Source organism: Lepidochelys olivacea, assembly GCF_965140295.1.
Source record: "Lepidochelys olivacea isolate rLepOli2 genome assembly, chromosome: 2".
NCBI classification, from domain to species: Eukaryota; Metazoa; Chordata; order Testudines; family Cheloniidae; genus Lepidochelys; species Lepidochelys olivacea.
Window position 1 is genome coordinate 209,332,159 of NC_140412.1, and position 15,701 is coordinate 209,347,859.

Genomic DNA, 15,701 nt, shown 5'->3' on the forward strand with positions numbered 1-15,701 from the left:
TACTGGGGCTTCTACATAGACTCTGGGATTGAGGCCCAATTCCTCTGCTGAGAATTCTCCATGGACTAGAGAGGCTTGGGAGTGGGGGCTGTTGCCCCCAGCTGGGGATTTCCTCCTGGATAATGGGAATTTGGAGGGGACCCTGCTGCTCCTGTTGAACAATAGGGCCTTGGTGGGACCCAGTGTATATGTGTGGTGGAGAGGGATTTCCCCATGGACAACAGGGCCTTGGGACCCTGTGTGTGAGGGGGCACCAGAGACCAGTGGTTTTCAACCTTTTTTCATTTGCAGACCCCTAAAAAATTTGAAATTGTGCAGACCCCTTTGGAAATCTTAGACAGTCTACAGACCCCTAGGGGTCCGCAGGCTACAGGTTGAAAACCACTGCCATGGACAACAGGATCTTGGGGAAACCCTTTGAGTATTGGGGGGGGGGTCCCCATAGAGAATAGAACCTTGGGGGGAACCTGTGAGTGTCAGAGGACTCTCTATAGACAATAGGTCCTGGGGGTCCCTGTGAGTGTTGGGGGGTTCCCCAGGAACAATAGGGCCTTGGGCAAATCCTGTGAGTGTTGGGGGGTTCCCCATAGAGAACAGAACCTTGGGGGAAACCTGTGAGTGTTAAAGGATTCCTTATAGACAATAGGACCTGGGGGGGGTCCCTGTGACTGTTGGGGGGTTCCCCAGGAACAATAGGGCCTTGGGAAATCCTGTGAGTGTTGGGTGGTTCCCTAAGGTGACCACCTTTCCAAAAGGCAAAAGCAGGATACATGCAGCAGCCCCTCTGTGTCCCCATCCCCTGTCCCTCCTCTTCCCCCAAAGTCCTGTCCCGAGGCCAGGCTGAAAGATGGAGCCAGACTACGCTAAGAGCTGCTCAGGGAACCAAGGCTGCTGTGTGGAGTCCCAGACCCTCCACCTGTCCTGGGTGGGAGGCTGGGGTGCCCAAGAACAGCCCCCAGCCTGTGTCCCCAGCCCCCAGGGCACACCACCCAGGGCAGATGGAGAATATGGGAATTGGCACAGTTGCCCTGGCTCCCTGGTCGGCTCTCACTACTGCCCAGCTCCAGTTTCTGGCTGGGTTAGGGTTGGGGTCTTGGAGGGAAGAGAAGGAGCATGGGTGGGGCCTCACAGCAAGGGGGGGCTAAGGCCCACCTCATTTCCCACCCCCACCAGGAAGAGGCTGGCACCACCCCTGAGCCTCAAGCACATGTGGAGTGGCGCTGCAGGGAACCCGGGACAAATGCTGTCCCGGAGAGTCATTCAGCCCAGAACCAGGACTTGAAATGTACCTTTCGGGTCTGTCCCGCCTAATTAGGGATGGGTGGTCATCCCAGGGTTCCCCGGGACAACAGGACCTTGGGGGGATCCTGTGAGTGTTGGGGGTTCCCCAGGGACAATAGGGCCTTGGGGGGACACTGAGTGTTTGGGGGGTTCCCCAGGGACAATAGGGGCTTGGACGGACACTGTGAGTGCTGTTGGCTTCCCTGGGGACAATAAGGCCTTCGGGGGTGCCGGCTGCCCTGCGGGGTTGAATTTCCCATGGACAATGGGAGCTGGAGGGGTCAGACTGGGGATTCCCCTGTGTGGGCATGAGCGGGATGCTAATTCCATTGTGCCCTATTATTGAGGCCTCCCCAGAGTACTGGCCCCGCCCCCAGATGGGGCGGTGTGAACAAGTGACATGTGGACTGAGTACCAGCTTCGCCCCCTGCCTCCGCGTTCCTTGCCTGCCCGTCAATAACAAATCTTCGATTCTGATTGGCCGTGGTGGCTCACGGAGCTGAAATCCGATTGGATTCTTCCACTAGGGAAGGCGGATCCAGTCTCCCAGGAAACGAGAGCTGCGTGGGTGGGGCGGCTGGGCAGGCCACGACGCGCGTGAGCCGAAGGGGCTCCAGGATGATGCGCCACAGGGGGCGCCGCCGAGGTTTTTAGCCCACCACGTGGAGGGGCGGGTGCTGTCTGTGCAGTGCAGGGGGCAGGTCCCCAGCGGGCTGGGTGCTATGAGCTGTTGCTGTGGGACTGGCTGTATGTCGTGGAGCCCAGGCTGAGTGCAGTGTGGGGTGGGGCATGGAAGCACGAGCCTGGGTATAGTGAGCTTGTGACCAGTCTTCACAATGGGGAGAAGTGAGCAAGTGGTAGCTTCCTGCATGGCACAGAAGTACCCTTCACACAGTTCCCCAGAAAGGACATGAGGGTTGGACACATTGGGTGGTTCAGCTAGGGTCCATTTCTGGTAAGTGGGGACTGGATTTTTCCCCCAGTGGGAATCCAGACTCATGAACTTTTATATGATCATTACAGACTTGTTGCACCAGTATCACTAGGAGGAGAATCAGGCCTCTATTTCTTATCTCTTTGCAAATTTCAAACCCACAAGTTGTTGGCAACAGCTATGATCATTGGTTCCTTTGCAAGGTGGTAGTGACTGAATCTCACGCTTCAGTATGGGGTCACAGTAGTGGTCAAGTAGGTCCTCATGCATGAATACCGGACAAGTACACACACCAAATCAGTATGCACACCAAGCATTCCCCATGTGTATTACAGGAGAGTTTTTTGCTTTTCTTTGAAGATTACCATATCCACTACCATCTGAGGAAAGATATCAAACTATGAATCTGATCTGGCAGTTCCTACACTATGTTCCTAGTCCATAAGGCAGACAAAAATAATATATTGTAAAAGTTGTATAGATACAAGAGAAGCACTAATGTTTTTCACAAAGAAGAGTGAAATATTTGGTTCTCATTAACTTGCAGTAATGCTGAAATGAGAGAGGGCAGTTCAATAAAAATAAACCACACAATAACCCTGGTTAAATTGAAGTTAAGGTTGTAGGCATATGTCTGTGGTGTGAATGCATATTGCTTTTCAAGAACATTCGTGTTAAAACCCCTCAAAGAGTAGAAATCAGAATGCAGTTAAAATTGTACCTCTCAAAACAGGCATCCTAACTGCCCCTTAACAATGCCACTTTACCATATTCCCTGCGTTACATATAGAGTATCAAACATGGGGGCCATAGAACACAGGCTTAGTAATTCATGTCACACACACGTCTCAGTAAGCATGATGATTTGAGCACTAACTGTTACTCTTTCCTGTATGTTCTCTGATAGTATTGTTTGGGCAGAGACAGCTAGCTCTGTGTCTAGTGACACTTGGGTAATTGGTTACCATATGGAGTCAGAACCTAATCCTGTCAGATACTCAGTGCCTTCAGCAGCTCAGAAGAATTGGCCCTTAATGAAGGATGATGGATGGTTGCCTTCAGTACCCTGTTTGCCTAATTTGTGAAAATCTTGTATGTGTACTGTGTAGTCATAACATCAGAGCAGGGAGCAAAGGTTAGGGGATCTCTTCCCCTCGCACTTCTTTGTGAATTCCTGATATCTGAGTTGGGGAGCCCTACTAATGTACGCTTCCTTAGGAGAGCAGCCCATCTCCTGTGGAGCTTAGGAGGTGCGCAAGAATCTGGCTTTGCCTGGATAAGTGCCTCTGTTGAGCCTTCTAACATTTCCAGGAACCCCACAAAGTCTCCTTGGGGTCTTATGCTTGTCCCGTGAGCCTGAGGGAGAACATTGATGGGGTAGAAAGAGCAGAGTTGACAAGCTGAGGAGCAGCATAGTGCTGCTGGAGAAGGTGGGGAAGCAGCACATAGTTGGCTTATGTAACATGCAAAGCTCCTGCTGTATTCAGCAGCAGAAGTTCCCTCTGACAAACAATGGGAGATTTGTTGGGTGGAGAAGGTGAAGAAACTCTAATGCTTTCCAACCCCCATGTCCTCTCCACCCCTGCCTGAGCTGCTCCTTTCCAGCCTGGATCCCTTTGCTCCCCAGAGTTCCCCCATTCCTCATAGCAAGAAACACCCACTTCCCCTCATGTCTCCCACAGCCCCAACTCCTCTGATCCCTACCTACGGACATGGTCTCCTTCAAGTTCTCACATGCTGCATATCTCCTCTCTCTTCCCCATGTCCCGTTTCAGATGCCTTCTTCCCTTGTGAACTGTACACCCAGTGGTTGGGGGGTTTCCAAGAGCATAGGGTGCAGATGGAGAAAGGGTGTGCAGAAGGTGGAAGAGGGGAAACACTAGTGTCTTCCAGCCTTCTGCACCCAATGAATCTTCTGTTGTTAGTTGGAGAGAGTCCTGCTAATGTAAACCAGAGGAGGGCTCATCAGGTGTAGAAGGGAGGGAATGCTAGAGCTAACCCCATCTTGTCCTTTTGAACTTCTGCTGAGTGCCTCCACCCTGGCATTGGACTTGGAGTAAAGGGCATGGGAACATCAGGGGAGTGGGGATCTTTTGAGAGGCATGAGGGTTCTGCCAGGAGCAGTAGAGTTCAGGTAGGGAGAGGGCACTCATGTAGTTTATGATGCAGAAGGAGGGGGGGAAGGACTTGTGGCTTTTCAGAGGGGATTCCTGTGCTGTGAGCCAGAGGAGCTTCATTGGGTGGAGAAGGGAAGCAGAGGTGCTTACTCCCCGCCATCTTCTCCTGCATGCTTGAGTCGCTCCTTTGAAATCAGAGTTGTCGCACTTTACTCTCTGTAAATGACTGCACATGGCTCCAGGCAGTGGAGAATCCTGTATTAATTCTGTTACATCACCTCACCTTTCATCCCAAAATGCTTTCCATGCTCCATAGTCTATACAGTATGCACAGCATCACTGAAATGCAGGGTGCAAAATGCCTTCCACTCAGCACACTGAACAAAAGTGGGAGGAGGAAAAGCTTGGCAAGGGAGCAAACTCTTTCTGTTGTGAAACGTGTCATGTGATCATTAATGTCTATACAGAGCAAGCAAGACTTTGGATTTTAAGGGTAAATCTGAAAAATAACAAGTGAATCTTTTCAGAGTCCATATTCCATGGGAAGATTTTCTTTTCCCTGCCATTTGGTTAAAATGTATTTCTAGCTATTGTTCATGAGTTGAATAAAGCCATAGTGCTATACTTCTGTCTCTAAACAATCTTTTTGTTCTTGTTTTACATTGTAATCTGATACAAAGGATCAGTTGCAGTATCAAAGTGGCCACTGTTTCCTCTGCTGAACGGTATCAAAGTTCAGCAGAAGCTACCCATGTTACTTGCTCAGACTGTATCCAGATGCACTGTCTGATTCTTTTGATGATTTAATCTTTTATCCATGTAGCTTCCCTGCAGGCCTCAACGTGCAAATATGAAGCATGGAGCTGTTACATGGCCTGCCATACTACTATAGAGAAAGGGAGGGAACAGACATATTATCGAAAACCTTAGAGTCTAATGAGACACTGACTCCCCTGCAAATTCCTTCACGCCCAACTGTGTCCCAGGATAGGTAAGAAATAGCTACTAAAGGAAAATGTGTTTTGCTGAAAATTTTAAAGTATTGGTGCCAAACTCTGCTCCCACTTACACTAGTGCAACCCCATTGCTTTCAATGAAATTACAAAATTTGGCCTTAAATATCTGTATCTATAAAATAGATTGCATAGGTTGAATTTTTGTGGCTTGCCATAAATTCTATAACACAAAACTGTCTTACCTCAGTCAATAATTTACAGAGACAAATTATGGGGCAAATTATACCCTTAGTTGGGGTGCCACACAAGACAGAATTTGGGTTTATAATTCTAGAAAATCATACATCTCAGCTGCTCATTATTTAGGACAGTGATCCTTTTTGGATCCACATTTCTCACCTTTATACATACAGTAGACCTGTAGTGGTCCTCATGTTCTCCACTGTTCCTCTACATAATATTTTATCTACAGAAATAGGAAACTAAATTATAGTTCCCATATCACTTAGAGCTTTGTGTTTTACTAGTTTTCATTGATTTTGTCCTTTGAAGGCTAGCATCCCATATTAAGTCTTCAGCAGGAGCATATTTGATGTAATTGGATCTGTCAGACTGTATGCTGAGTCACCTGATTGAGGTATCTTCCCTAGTCAAGGTGCTGGCTGTTTCACTATCATCGTGGCTTGCGTTGTGAACGTATAAAGTTATAGAAGGTTAGATGAATCTGCATATGAAATGTTATAATGGCTGATGACTTAAAATCTAGGAGAATTATAGGCCTTATCCAAATCCCATTGAACTCAGAGGAAAGACCCTCATTGATTGGACAGTGCCCCACAATAGGATGAGTTGGCTGGGCACAAAGGCCAAAAACTAAGGGCACAAAACACTATAAAAGCAAGTAACATTTACTGTTAAAAATAAGCACCATTTTTAGGCCCTTTCTGCAATACAAAACATTACAATGCTGAAGCATAGAAAAGAAACATGATCATGACCCCAGCCATGTCATAATATGTCTTTTTCTGTGGATAGAGAAATGTTAGTGTTATGTCCTCACTAAGGGACCATGAGCCAAATTCTCTGTCGAGATAAATGTGCAGACTTCACTGAACTCAGTAGAGCTACACCCATTATATCAGAAAAGAAGTTGGCACCAGGTCTTAGCCTAGATATCAATCAGGGTTATAATACAGGGTTTTTTTAAAATGATGCAAATAGGTATTTTATGACAAGGAAAAAAATCTTAGAAAATGGTTGGCCTCAACTATTTTAAATAATACATAATAAATAATCTGAACTTTAATCATTATTAGAAATCTGCACTTTTTACTGGGTTGAACTTCATGTATATCAATATATCTACTATATGTCTATTGCAGCTGACAGGTTTCAGAGTAGCAGCCGTGTTAGTCTGTATTCGCAAAAAGAAAAGGAGGACTTGTGGCACCTTAGAGACTAACCAATTTATTTGAGCATGAGCTTTCGTGAGCTCACGAAAGCTCATGCTCAAATAAATTGGTTAGTCTCTAAGGTGCCACAAGTCCTCCTTTTCTTATTGCAGCTGAGTAGTTTTAGTGTACTGTTATTTAAGGTTAATGTTTGTCACCAGTATTTGGGTTAATAAGCTGCCTCTAAATACTCTAAGGCTGTGTTTGTATGTTTACAGTAACTAATGGACAATTCATATAACCCTGGAAACCAGAGCCTGAAGATTTCCTTTTGTCCTCAAGTAATCAGTTTCAGTAATGGTGTACTGGGCATTCAATAGGGTTAATTCCGTGTTGTTGTATAAATTCAGTGGATAGGTGGGCACAAAGCAGGTCTTTATAGGCAGCATGGCAGTGCTGTCTATAATTAAGGTTGGCTGACACTTGCCATGGTAAGACCCTGTTCTCCAGTTGTTTATATCGTTGTCAAACTTGAACCATTTGGTCTAAAATGTTCCATGCCGAGGTGTCTTCCTCAGGCTGAATTTTTTTTGGGGGGGGGGTGCAAATAAGGAAAAAATATGATGTTTTTCCCATGTTAAAAAAATTATTTCAGCTACTTAATTGAGAAGCTCTATCACAGCCATGTTTTGGAGCAGGAACTTGAAATTTGGTAGGAGGGGTCACCCTGGTCCCGGAGATATGCCATTTGCTGTTACTATGGGGGGGAAAACACCAAATTTGGCCAAGTTATAAGCCTTTGAAAAGTTTTACTTTGCACATGCTCAGTAAAGACTTATTATAGGATGGCAGCTGAATTCTTGGAAGATTCTCTCTGTACTGGGCATGCTCTACCCTAGAGCAGTGGGGGCAGAGCAGGACTTTCCTGACAATTGCTCCTTCCAGCTGATGCAGGCTGCTGAGGTGTTGGGCATTGGAACTGAGAGCATCTCCTCCCTCCTTCTCCCCCTCCCTCTGGCACCATATTAGCCTGCATATTCAGATGCAGAGGAGACCAGGGGAAGTGGAAGGACAACACAGCAGAGGGAGAAGAAATGGGCTGGGAGCTGCATGGGGCGAGGAAGACATGGAGCTGAGGGAAGGGAGACAGTGACTGACAGCCCATGAGGGGGGAACAGGGACTGGTAACCAGTGTGGGGTGGGGAAGACTGAAATTGGATGAGGAGGTGGGGCCATGTGTTGAGACTGGGAAAAGGAGAGTGGGACTGGGAGCATGGGAAAGACTGAAACTGGATGAGGAGATTGAAATTGGCTGGGCAAGGTGCCTGGGCGAGGAGCTGGGATGAGGAGTCTTTACTTACATGTTCACATACTATTTCTTCCACAGGATGCCTACTACTTTATTCCACCCTCCTTGGGTCCCGCACTGAGCACAGCTCACTGACCCCCAAAGTCAGGCCCTGTGGATTTGCAATGGGCGTGTTGGACCTGGTGCAGGCATAAAAGTGTGGGGTCTCTGATTGCTCTTATGTACGCCTCTTGATTTTCATATTATAGCACAAACTGTATCCTGACGCGTATGCCCCTCATATGCCACTCAGTGTGTAAGTTATACTAGTTTTGCACACCCACTGGGACTGATTCTCCACTCCCTTTCACCAGTGTAAATTGGACGTAAAAGGCTGTCATTCTGATTTACACTGGGGTAAATGATGATGCAAGGCATACAGCACCGGAGAATCATGCCCACTGAATTAGAAATCAATGTGAGTGACACCCAGGGCCAAGCCCCTAATCCTGCCTCAGACAGACTCACCACCAGTACAGCTTCCTGCAGCATTTTTGTTTCCCTTGGAGATCTCAGTTTCAAGTTCTGATCAAGTCAGAACCTGTTTTGTTTATGAGATCTGATGAGCTCACATCCTATGGCGCAATATTCATAAACTGTTGGCATGAACGCCAGAAAACAAGAAAATTTTGCAGGCAAAAATATAGTTTAAATAAAGGATGCACTAGTAAACAGATGGCTGACTTGGCAACTTCATGTGATCAAAAGCAAGGAAAGTAGTTTTTAGTTCTAAGTATTATTCTTCCAGAACTTGACAATCAGAATTTAATATAATTCTAGAATCATGGAAGTTAAGGAGGGAAAATCCCTCTTAAGCTATCTAGTTCATTTCTCTGCTGGTGCAGGATTGTTTCCTACTCTACACCTTTTTAACAGTTTGTCCAGTATAGTTTTAGTTTGATATTCTCTTGCAGAGACACAGTTTTGTTTGTGTCCTTGAAAACCATAAATCCCATTGGATTGATATTGACTACAACTGTTCCTTTGTGTGAAAGACTGTAAACATTAGAAGCTTAACAAAGCCCTGTTAGGTCTCGGTGGGCAGTCAGATTCATGTACCATTGTGTGCGATGTTTGTCTTTTCTGTCTCGGGTTAAGTGGTTGTTCCACATCTTAGTAACAGGTAGATAGAAGTCAGCATTTTCATGATTCATTAATGTTTCCTTTGGGTTCAGTTTACCACCTACTGACACAGCCAGCATACACAATGATTCGATATCTGGCTTCAAACCTTCAGGGGAAAAACAAAATCTTAAACAGAGCTGTTCAAAAATTAGATGCTAACATTCATTCAGCTATTAAATATAGAAAAATGTTCTGATAACCTACAGGGTTCTGATAAGCCCAGAGGGTTATTTTAATTTGTCCTGCAAGACAAACTCATTGCCTCATGAAGTTGCATCATGTTGTGACACAATGTCATGAAGGGATGACTTAGTATTGCAACACCATTATGGCATGACACAGATGAGAAATGCTGGGAAATAAGCAATGCTACAGAGCTGGGTTGCCAGGGAATGATGTGGGGTGAAGACCAAAGTATACGTTCTCTGTACTGATGGCCCTGGTCTCCCCCATCCCACCCCTCCGGCAGGATCTATATGGATGCCTAGGAATCTTCCAGGTTTACAGTCAGCATCCTGTGGCCTTTCCTAATTGGATGATTTGAGAGAATTTCTGCAAGGGAATCCTTACAGAGATTTTTCTCCCTCAAAGCCTTCTTCCAGTTTAAATGTGCAAGAGGACAATTTGGCCCTTATATTACAAGGTACCATACACCCTACTGAACTTTCTGTGATTTCACTGTGATCCTGTGTACTTTGGGAAGAATATCAGTTCCCCTTAGAAAGCACTTTACATTTCAGATAAAATTTGAAGGAAGTTCTGTACAAACCATTCTCTATTTGGGAGTGCTGAGCTGTTTAAAAACTCTTTGCATGTATTTCCCACGTCTGTGAAGCACTGCTTGCTTTTTACTCACCCTGTGTTTATGTATTTTATTCCATCAACAAATAATAATACTGTGTTCTTATTACTTCTATAGTAGTCTTGATCAGAATATTTCAATATAATTTATAAATAACCTCTGAGTTAAATCAGGATTATTATTACATGTTTTACAGGTGGATAAACCAAGGCACATAAAGATTAAGTGAGGTGCCTGTCATTCGCACTGGTGTAACTCCAGTGATTTTAGTGAAGTTATTTCTGAATCATACTGGTTTACGGCCAGGTCCACACTAGGAGCGCTTTGCTGGGGTACTGTTCCAATATATTATATCAGCAAAGTGCTGCTGGGGTGGACTCAGTTTATGCCAGCATAGTTTATTCCAGCTCCCCCCCCCCAACACCTCCCCCAGTGAAATAAGCTCTCCTGGCAAATGGGCAGTTTTGCCAGTATAACTGCATCTATGCTAAGGGCTTTTGTCAGCACGGCGACGTCGGTCACAATCAGGGTGGATAAAAATCAATTATTTTTCTTGAAAAAAACCCAAACATTTTAAACATCAGATTTTTAATTTAAATGGTTTTTTATTTAGTTATTTACATTATAAGAAGTTTTTCTTTTGAAAAAATAAACCTACTTAAAATGGCATCTGAATTTAGCACAAAATATGTTAAGGCCTAAACTTATTCTAATCTCTTAAAACATTTAAATAAAAAATAAATATGCTGAATCTATACGCCTCTGTTCACAACTTTGATCTGAAGACTGCCTTTCTACATAAAGAAAGAATCAGGGGGGAAAACATCTAACCTTTGAGATCAAGTTTTATTAATATGGCACAATAGGACAGCCTAAGTAACTTACGAAACTGTCTCATGGTCCAGAGACGTAGGGTACATCTACACTGCAATAACAGACCTATGGCATGGCTGCAGCTGGCCTGGGTCAGCTGACTCAGGCTTATGGGGCTTGGGCTGCACAGCCGAAAATTTGTAGTGTAGACGTTCAGGCTCAGGCTGGAGCCCAGGCTCTGAAACCCTGTGCATGTGGTAGGTCTCTCAGAACCCGGGCTCCAGTCTGAGCCTGAACATCTACACTGCAGTGTCTAGCCGAACAGCCCAAGCACCATGCGTTCAAGTCAGCTGGCTGAGTTCGGACACTTGGTGCTGCAGGATTTTTATTGCAGTGGACATTCACGCCGACAAGTAGGAACTTAAGCTCCAGTCCCTTTCCCTTAGGCACATTTGAAAATTTCCCAGGCTGACCTGATATAATCAATTTTTTCACTTACTACAGTTAATCCCTCTGTTTAATAAATCAATTATTTGTAAATGTGAAACATGTTTTGATAAGAGAAGTTCCTGTATCCAAAATATTTCAGGTTGTTTTGTTTAATAAAAATAAGTTTTCTGTGCTGTTGTTTGTGTTTAATTAAATTCCAGTTACCACCCTAATGCAGCTTGACGCAAATCCTGAGCAAAAAGTTCATTATCTAGTAAATAAGCAATATATCATTCACCATTTTCTAACATACTGAAAATATTAAGCTATATATTTGCTTAAATAAATGTATATTGTTATCGTGTAACCTCCTAGGCAGCAAAAACATGTACAAAATCTAGTGTAAAGGGTGTATTTAGTTGTAAATCAACTTGTTTTAATGGTTATATCAACCAGTGAGAATGCACCATTCTTCAGAAAGTAACTGAAGTACAAATGGAAAAGTTGATTTAAATCCAGACTTTCCATTTGGTGATTTAATCATGATTTGAATCAATCCACCCTGGTCACAAATCATGCCTCTGACCAACATAGCTATGCCAGCAGAAGTCTGTAGTGTAGACATAGCCTTCATGAGAGAAGAATCATGTCCATTGGATTAGTGGCAGAGCTGGAAATAGGACCCAAGAGACCTGGCTCCTAGTCCTTTGCCCTGCCAACTCAACATAACATAAACTCAAAAGATGAAGATGGCTGGTCCTTCGCACAGCAGTCATTTTTGAGTTCGGGAGGGATCTCTGGACTCCTACTCCCAGGGCCAGTACAATCATTTGTTTATTGCGGGAATTTTAGATGTATTTTTATGGGTCTGTTCAATGGACAGGTGTTGGAGGAAACCACCATACCTGGGAGAAACTGAGTCTACATTTTCCCATCCTATCTCCCCATCAGTAAGAATGATAGGGTGGGCTTTATGCCTGCATTATTACCTGGGAAATTCCTGCCAGATGAATAAAACAAGAGGGAAAGGAATCGTGTAAAATGTTCACTCTTCTTGGTGCTTATCTTCATAAAACAAATGAAGTAAACGACACACATAGTACTGCAGAACTGTTGGTGATATAGACACACTGAATTGTGCTAGAACTAGTCATCCATTCACAGAAACTTGTGACGTGTCTGATAGAGTTGTATGCCCTGGTGGGCTGCAGGTACTGAAAAGTGACATCTTTCACCCACTCTCTAGAGATGTAAGGGAAGATTTTCAAAAGCACAGTTGTACTTAGGCACCTAATTTGAAAGTCAGTGAGAATTAGATGCCTTGCTACCATTTGGCTCTTTGAAAATCCATCAGCATATGAGTTTGTGTAGTAGTATTTAGCACCTAGAAGAAAAGGCAGGTGAACCATGTTTCAGCAGCTCATACACTCAATGTACATTGCAGGAGGTCAGACATGCATGCAGCATATTGGCATATACATTCACCTATCTTCTTCCTTCAGCCAATCAAAGTATATTGGACTTGCTTCTGCTCCCATTGATTCAACTGGAGCAGGCTCATTATGACAACTTTGATCAAAAAGTTGAGTAGCTAATAGCCAGGAGAATAATAAATCCAATGTTTCCATTGTTAAGACATCCGTGAAGGCATTCAAGGCTCAGTCACTGCTGCTATTTAAGAATATTATTTTTTTGTTTCAGATATGAGGAGTTAAGAGATTCATTTCAGTGGTGCAGGCTTCCCTGGGGAACCGAAAGAGAATATGGAGGAATTGCACAGGTTTCATTGCCAGAAGATCATAGACCAAAGAATGAGCCTCCTTGTTTGTTTGCTAAAGGACATCAACATTATAGTTATGGTGGAGATTCCTGGCCAAGGTAGGTTAGTTGCCTGCTTCACACATTCCAATTTTTTAAAGTGTTGTAACCTAGAAACAGCTAGTGGAATGCAATTTATTTGGACAGTCTGGACAGCAATGCAGATTGAGCTATGTAGATAATTTGCATTCTGGAGATAGACTTTAAGTTACCCCCACTTTGGACAATGCTCTAACTTGTAGTGTGCCTGAGTTGTACTGTCCATTATCACTTTCAAATACATTTGTTAGTCTCTAAGGTGCCACAAGTACTCCTTTTCTTTTTGCAAATACAGACTAACACGGCTGCTACTCTGAAACCAGGGTATTTATTGAAACTCTTGGCACTTTGGATCTCTTTGTGTAGTTTATTTTTTCCTATCATTTGGTAATGGTGTAGTATTTATTAGCTATTGTCCTAAACTTCCTCTGTGACATTAGATAAGTCTCACTCATGGCCTGATTTTTCAGAAGCATTCAGAATCCACAAATCCCACTGAAGTCAATGGGAACTGTAGGCTCTTGACATTTTTCTGAAGGCTGCTCTGACTTACACCCAGCTTCTCCCAACCCCAGGAGCCATTTTGGGAGCCGTTTCCATGGACATGCCTTCTGCACCCAGGGCTGAGAGAGCAGAGAATTCTACACCACTCAGGAATTCCCCTTTATGCAAAATGAGTGCCCAGGTAGCTGGGGAAGCTTGCTTTCTGGCTGCTTTGCCAGAATGTGGCCCATTATCTGAAAATTGCCATTCAGCCCTGCCTAGTCAAATTGAACAAGGCTCAGAATATGTAGTGGTGCATTCCCTTGGCTCTGCTAGCCCCAGACTATTCTTCTTACCATTCTAAAAGATAATTTCCTACAGGTATATTTGTGTGTACAATACAAAGGAGAGAGAGAGAGAGATCACAGGTGTCTCCAAAGATTGCATAACCTCCAAGAAGTGTGTGGTGAAGTTCATTGAGCTTAGTGCCTCCAACACAGGTAGCACCAGGTTCATCCAACACCAAAACAGAGGAAAAAAGAAAAATCTCTGAAAATTCTACTAAACCTAAGATAAATAAACTGCATTATCCACTCTGAATATCTCACTGACTTTCTGGGTCTGCAGCACCAGCTGAGGAGCCTTGCAAACAGATATGACTTCAGAGATCTCATTCCTTTTGTAACGGAATTATGAAATAATGTTCAGCGATGCTACTCGCTGCTAAATGAGGTGGGGAGGACAAAGAGGAGACAAGGCCATTGTCCTGTCCCCCCCATCATGGAATCAATTTTCTTTATAGAAATTGACTTTATGGTGACAGGTCCTTGGAATGACTCCAAACAAGAATTTTTATTGCTCTTGGTTTTGTTTTGTTTTTAAATATATAAATCCTAGACTTATTCAGCGTATAGACACACTGGGCCAGATCCTGGCCAATGCTTCATCCCATTCTGTTCTGCTCTGGCGGTGAAAAGGGGACAGAAGACTAGCTTTAACAGTAAACTGGTCAGCATAGCCACTTGATTTTAGCCTCCAGTATAAAAGGTGTTTCAGGAACGTACCAAGGTGGAAGGAGATCTCGTAATCGTAGGCCAGTTCAATGGCCCGTTGGGGGCCATAACTGCAGGTGCTATTAGAGCATCCCTGGTTGCTCTGAATTACAGGAGGAGCCCAAGTAGTCCCCAAATACCCAAAAGAGCTACAATACATCTGAGGATTGGTCCTAAGATTGGAATATTCTCCCTAAACATTCATATCGTTATCCAAACAGAGAAGCAATGAAGCCTAAAGGTTAATTCTACATTGCCTGGAAAGTTTTATTTATGTCCTTTTATCTATATCCTTCTCCACATTGTAGGAGCCGAGCTTATTGGTTTCTGGCTGTTTAAGCAGCATCCCTTTGCAGGTACCTTAGCAGCTACCTTAGCAGGTTGATTCCAATTAAATTTACCAGGATTGTAGGTTAGAAGTGTATTATGTGCTTATTACAGTACAATTTAGTCTGGATCAGAAAGTGGAAAGTAGGAAAGATGCAAGGGAAGTACTTTAGAAATCTGTGACTGTGCCCATAGAGGGGTGAATGCCAGCACTGGAAGTATAAGAAGCCTGAATTTATTTGCGCACGCACACACACATACTATGCAGCTTGTATTTAAAATATCAAACAAAATTATTTAGAGTCTGAGATAGTTGATTTTGGTAGTGGAGCTGTTGTCTGTTTGTGAACCCTATACAAAAGTACTTGGGTTTTTTTTTTAAAATTCCACATTTAGGGGTTGGTTTACTTGTTTGTTTTTGTAAATGAGTATACTTCTACTTTGGTATCTCCTATATATTTGTTTGTTCCACTGATAGGGAAGTATAGTGAACAGTATAAGTACTGTAATTCCAAAATTTGTGGTTATAACCAAAATGCTTCATTGCTTAATTTTCCCAACCCAATTTATAAAATTTCAGTAGAAAGTTTATGAAGGATAAAAAGTGGAAAAAGTATTTTTCCAGCACACTCCTGTCTAACACATCTCTGGCTTTTAAATATTCTCGGTGTTTCCTTATAATGAGGTTGATATATGAAATGGAGCACACCTTAAGGAAGATTTAAGTTTGAGAAACTGTGTATTGGCAGAGCTGGTTTTATGTGGAAAAAGAACTGAGGTAATGTG

The 15,701-nt window shown here is 43.7% G+C and overlaps 1 protein-coding gene across 1 annotated transcript in view; it reads left to right on the forward strand.

The window, feature by feature from the left end:
* Positions 1 to 5,189: 5,189 nt before the first annotated feature.
* Positions 5,190 to 15,701, forward strand: part of SPMIP4 (sperm microtubule inner protein 4) — a gene marked incomplete at both ends in the record, with an annotated part of 40,499 nt that continues 29,987 nt past the window's right edge. Inside the window, 2 exons of the mRNA XM_084618070.1 lie at positions 5,190 to 5,323; positions 12,898 to 13,074. Of these exons, the coding sequence (XP_084474196.1) occupies positions 5,190 to 5,323; positions 12,898 to 13,074 (311 nt within the window). The remainder of the gene's footprint in view (positions 5,324 to 12,897; positions 13,075 to 15,701) is intronic.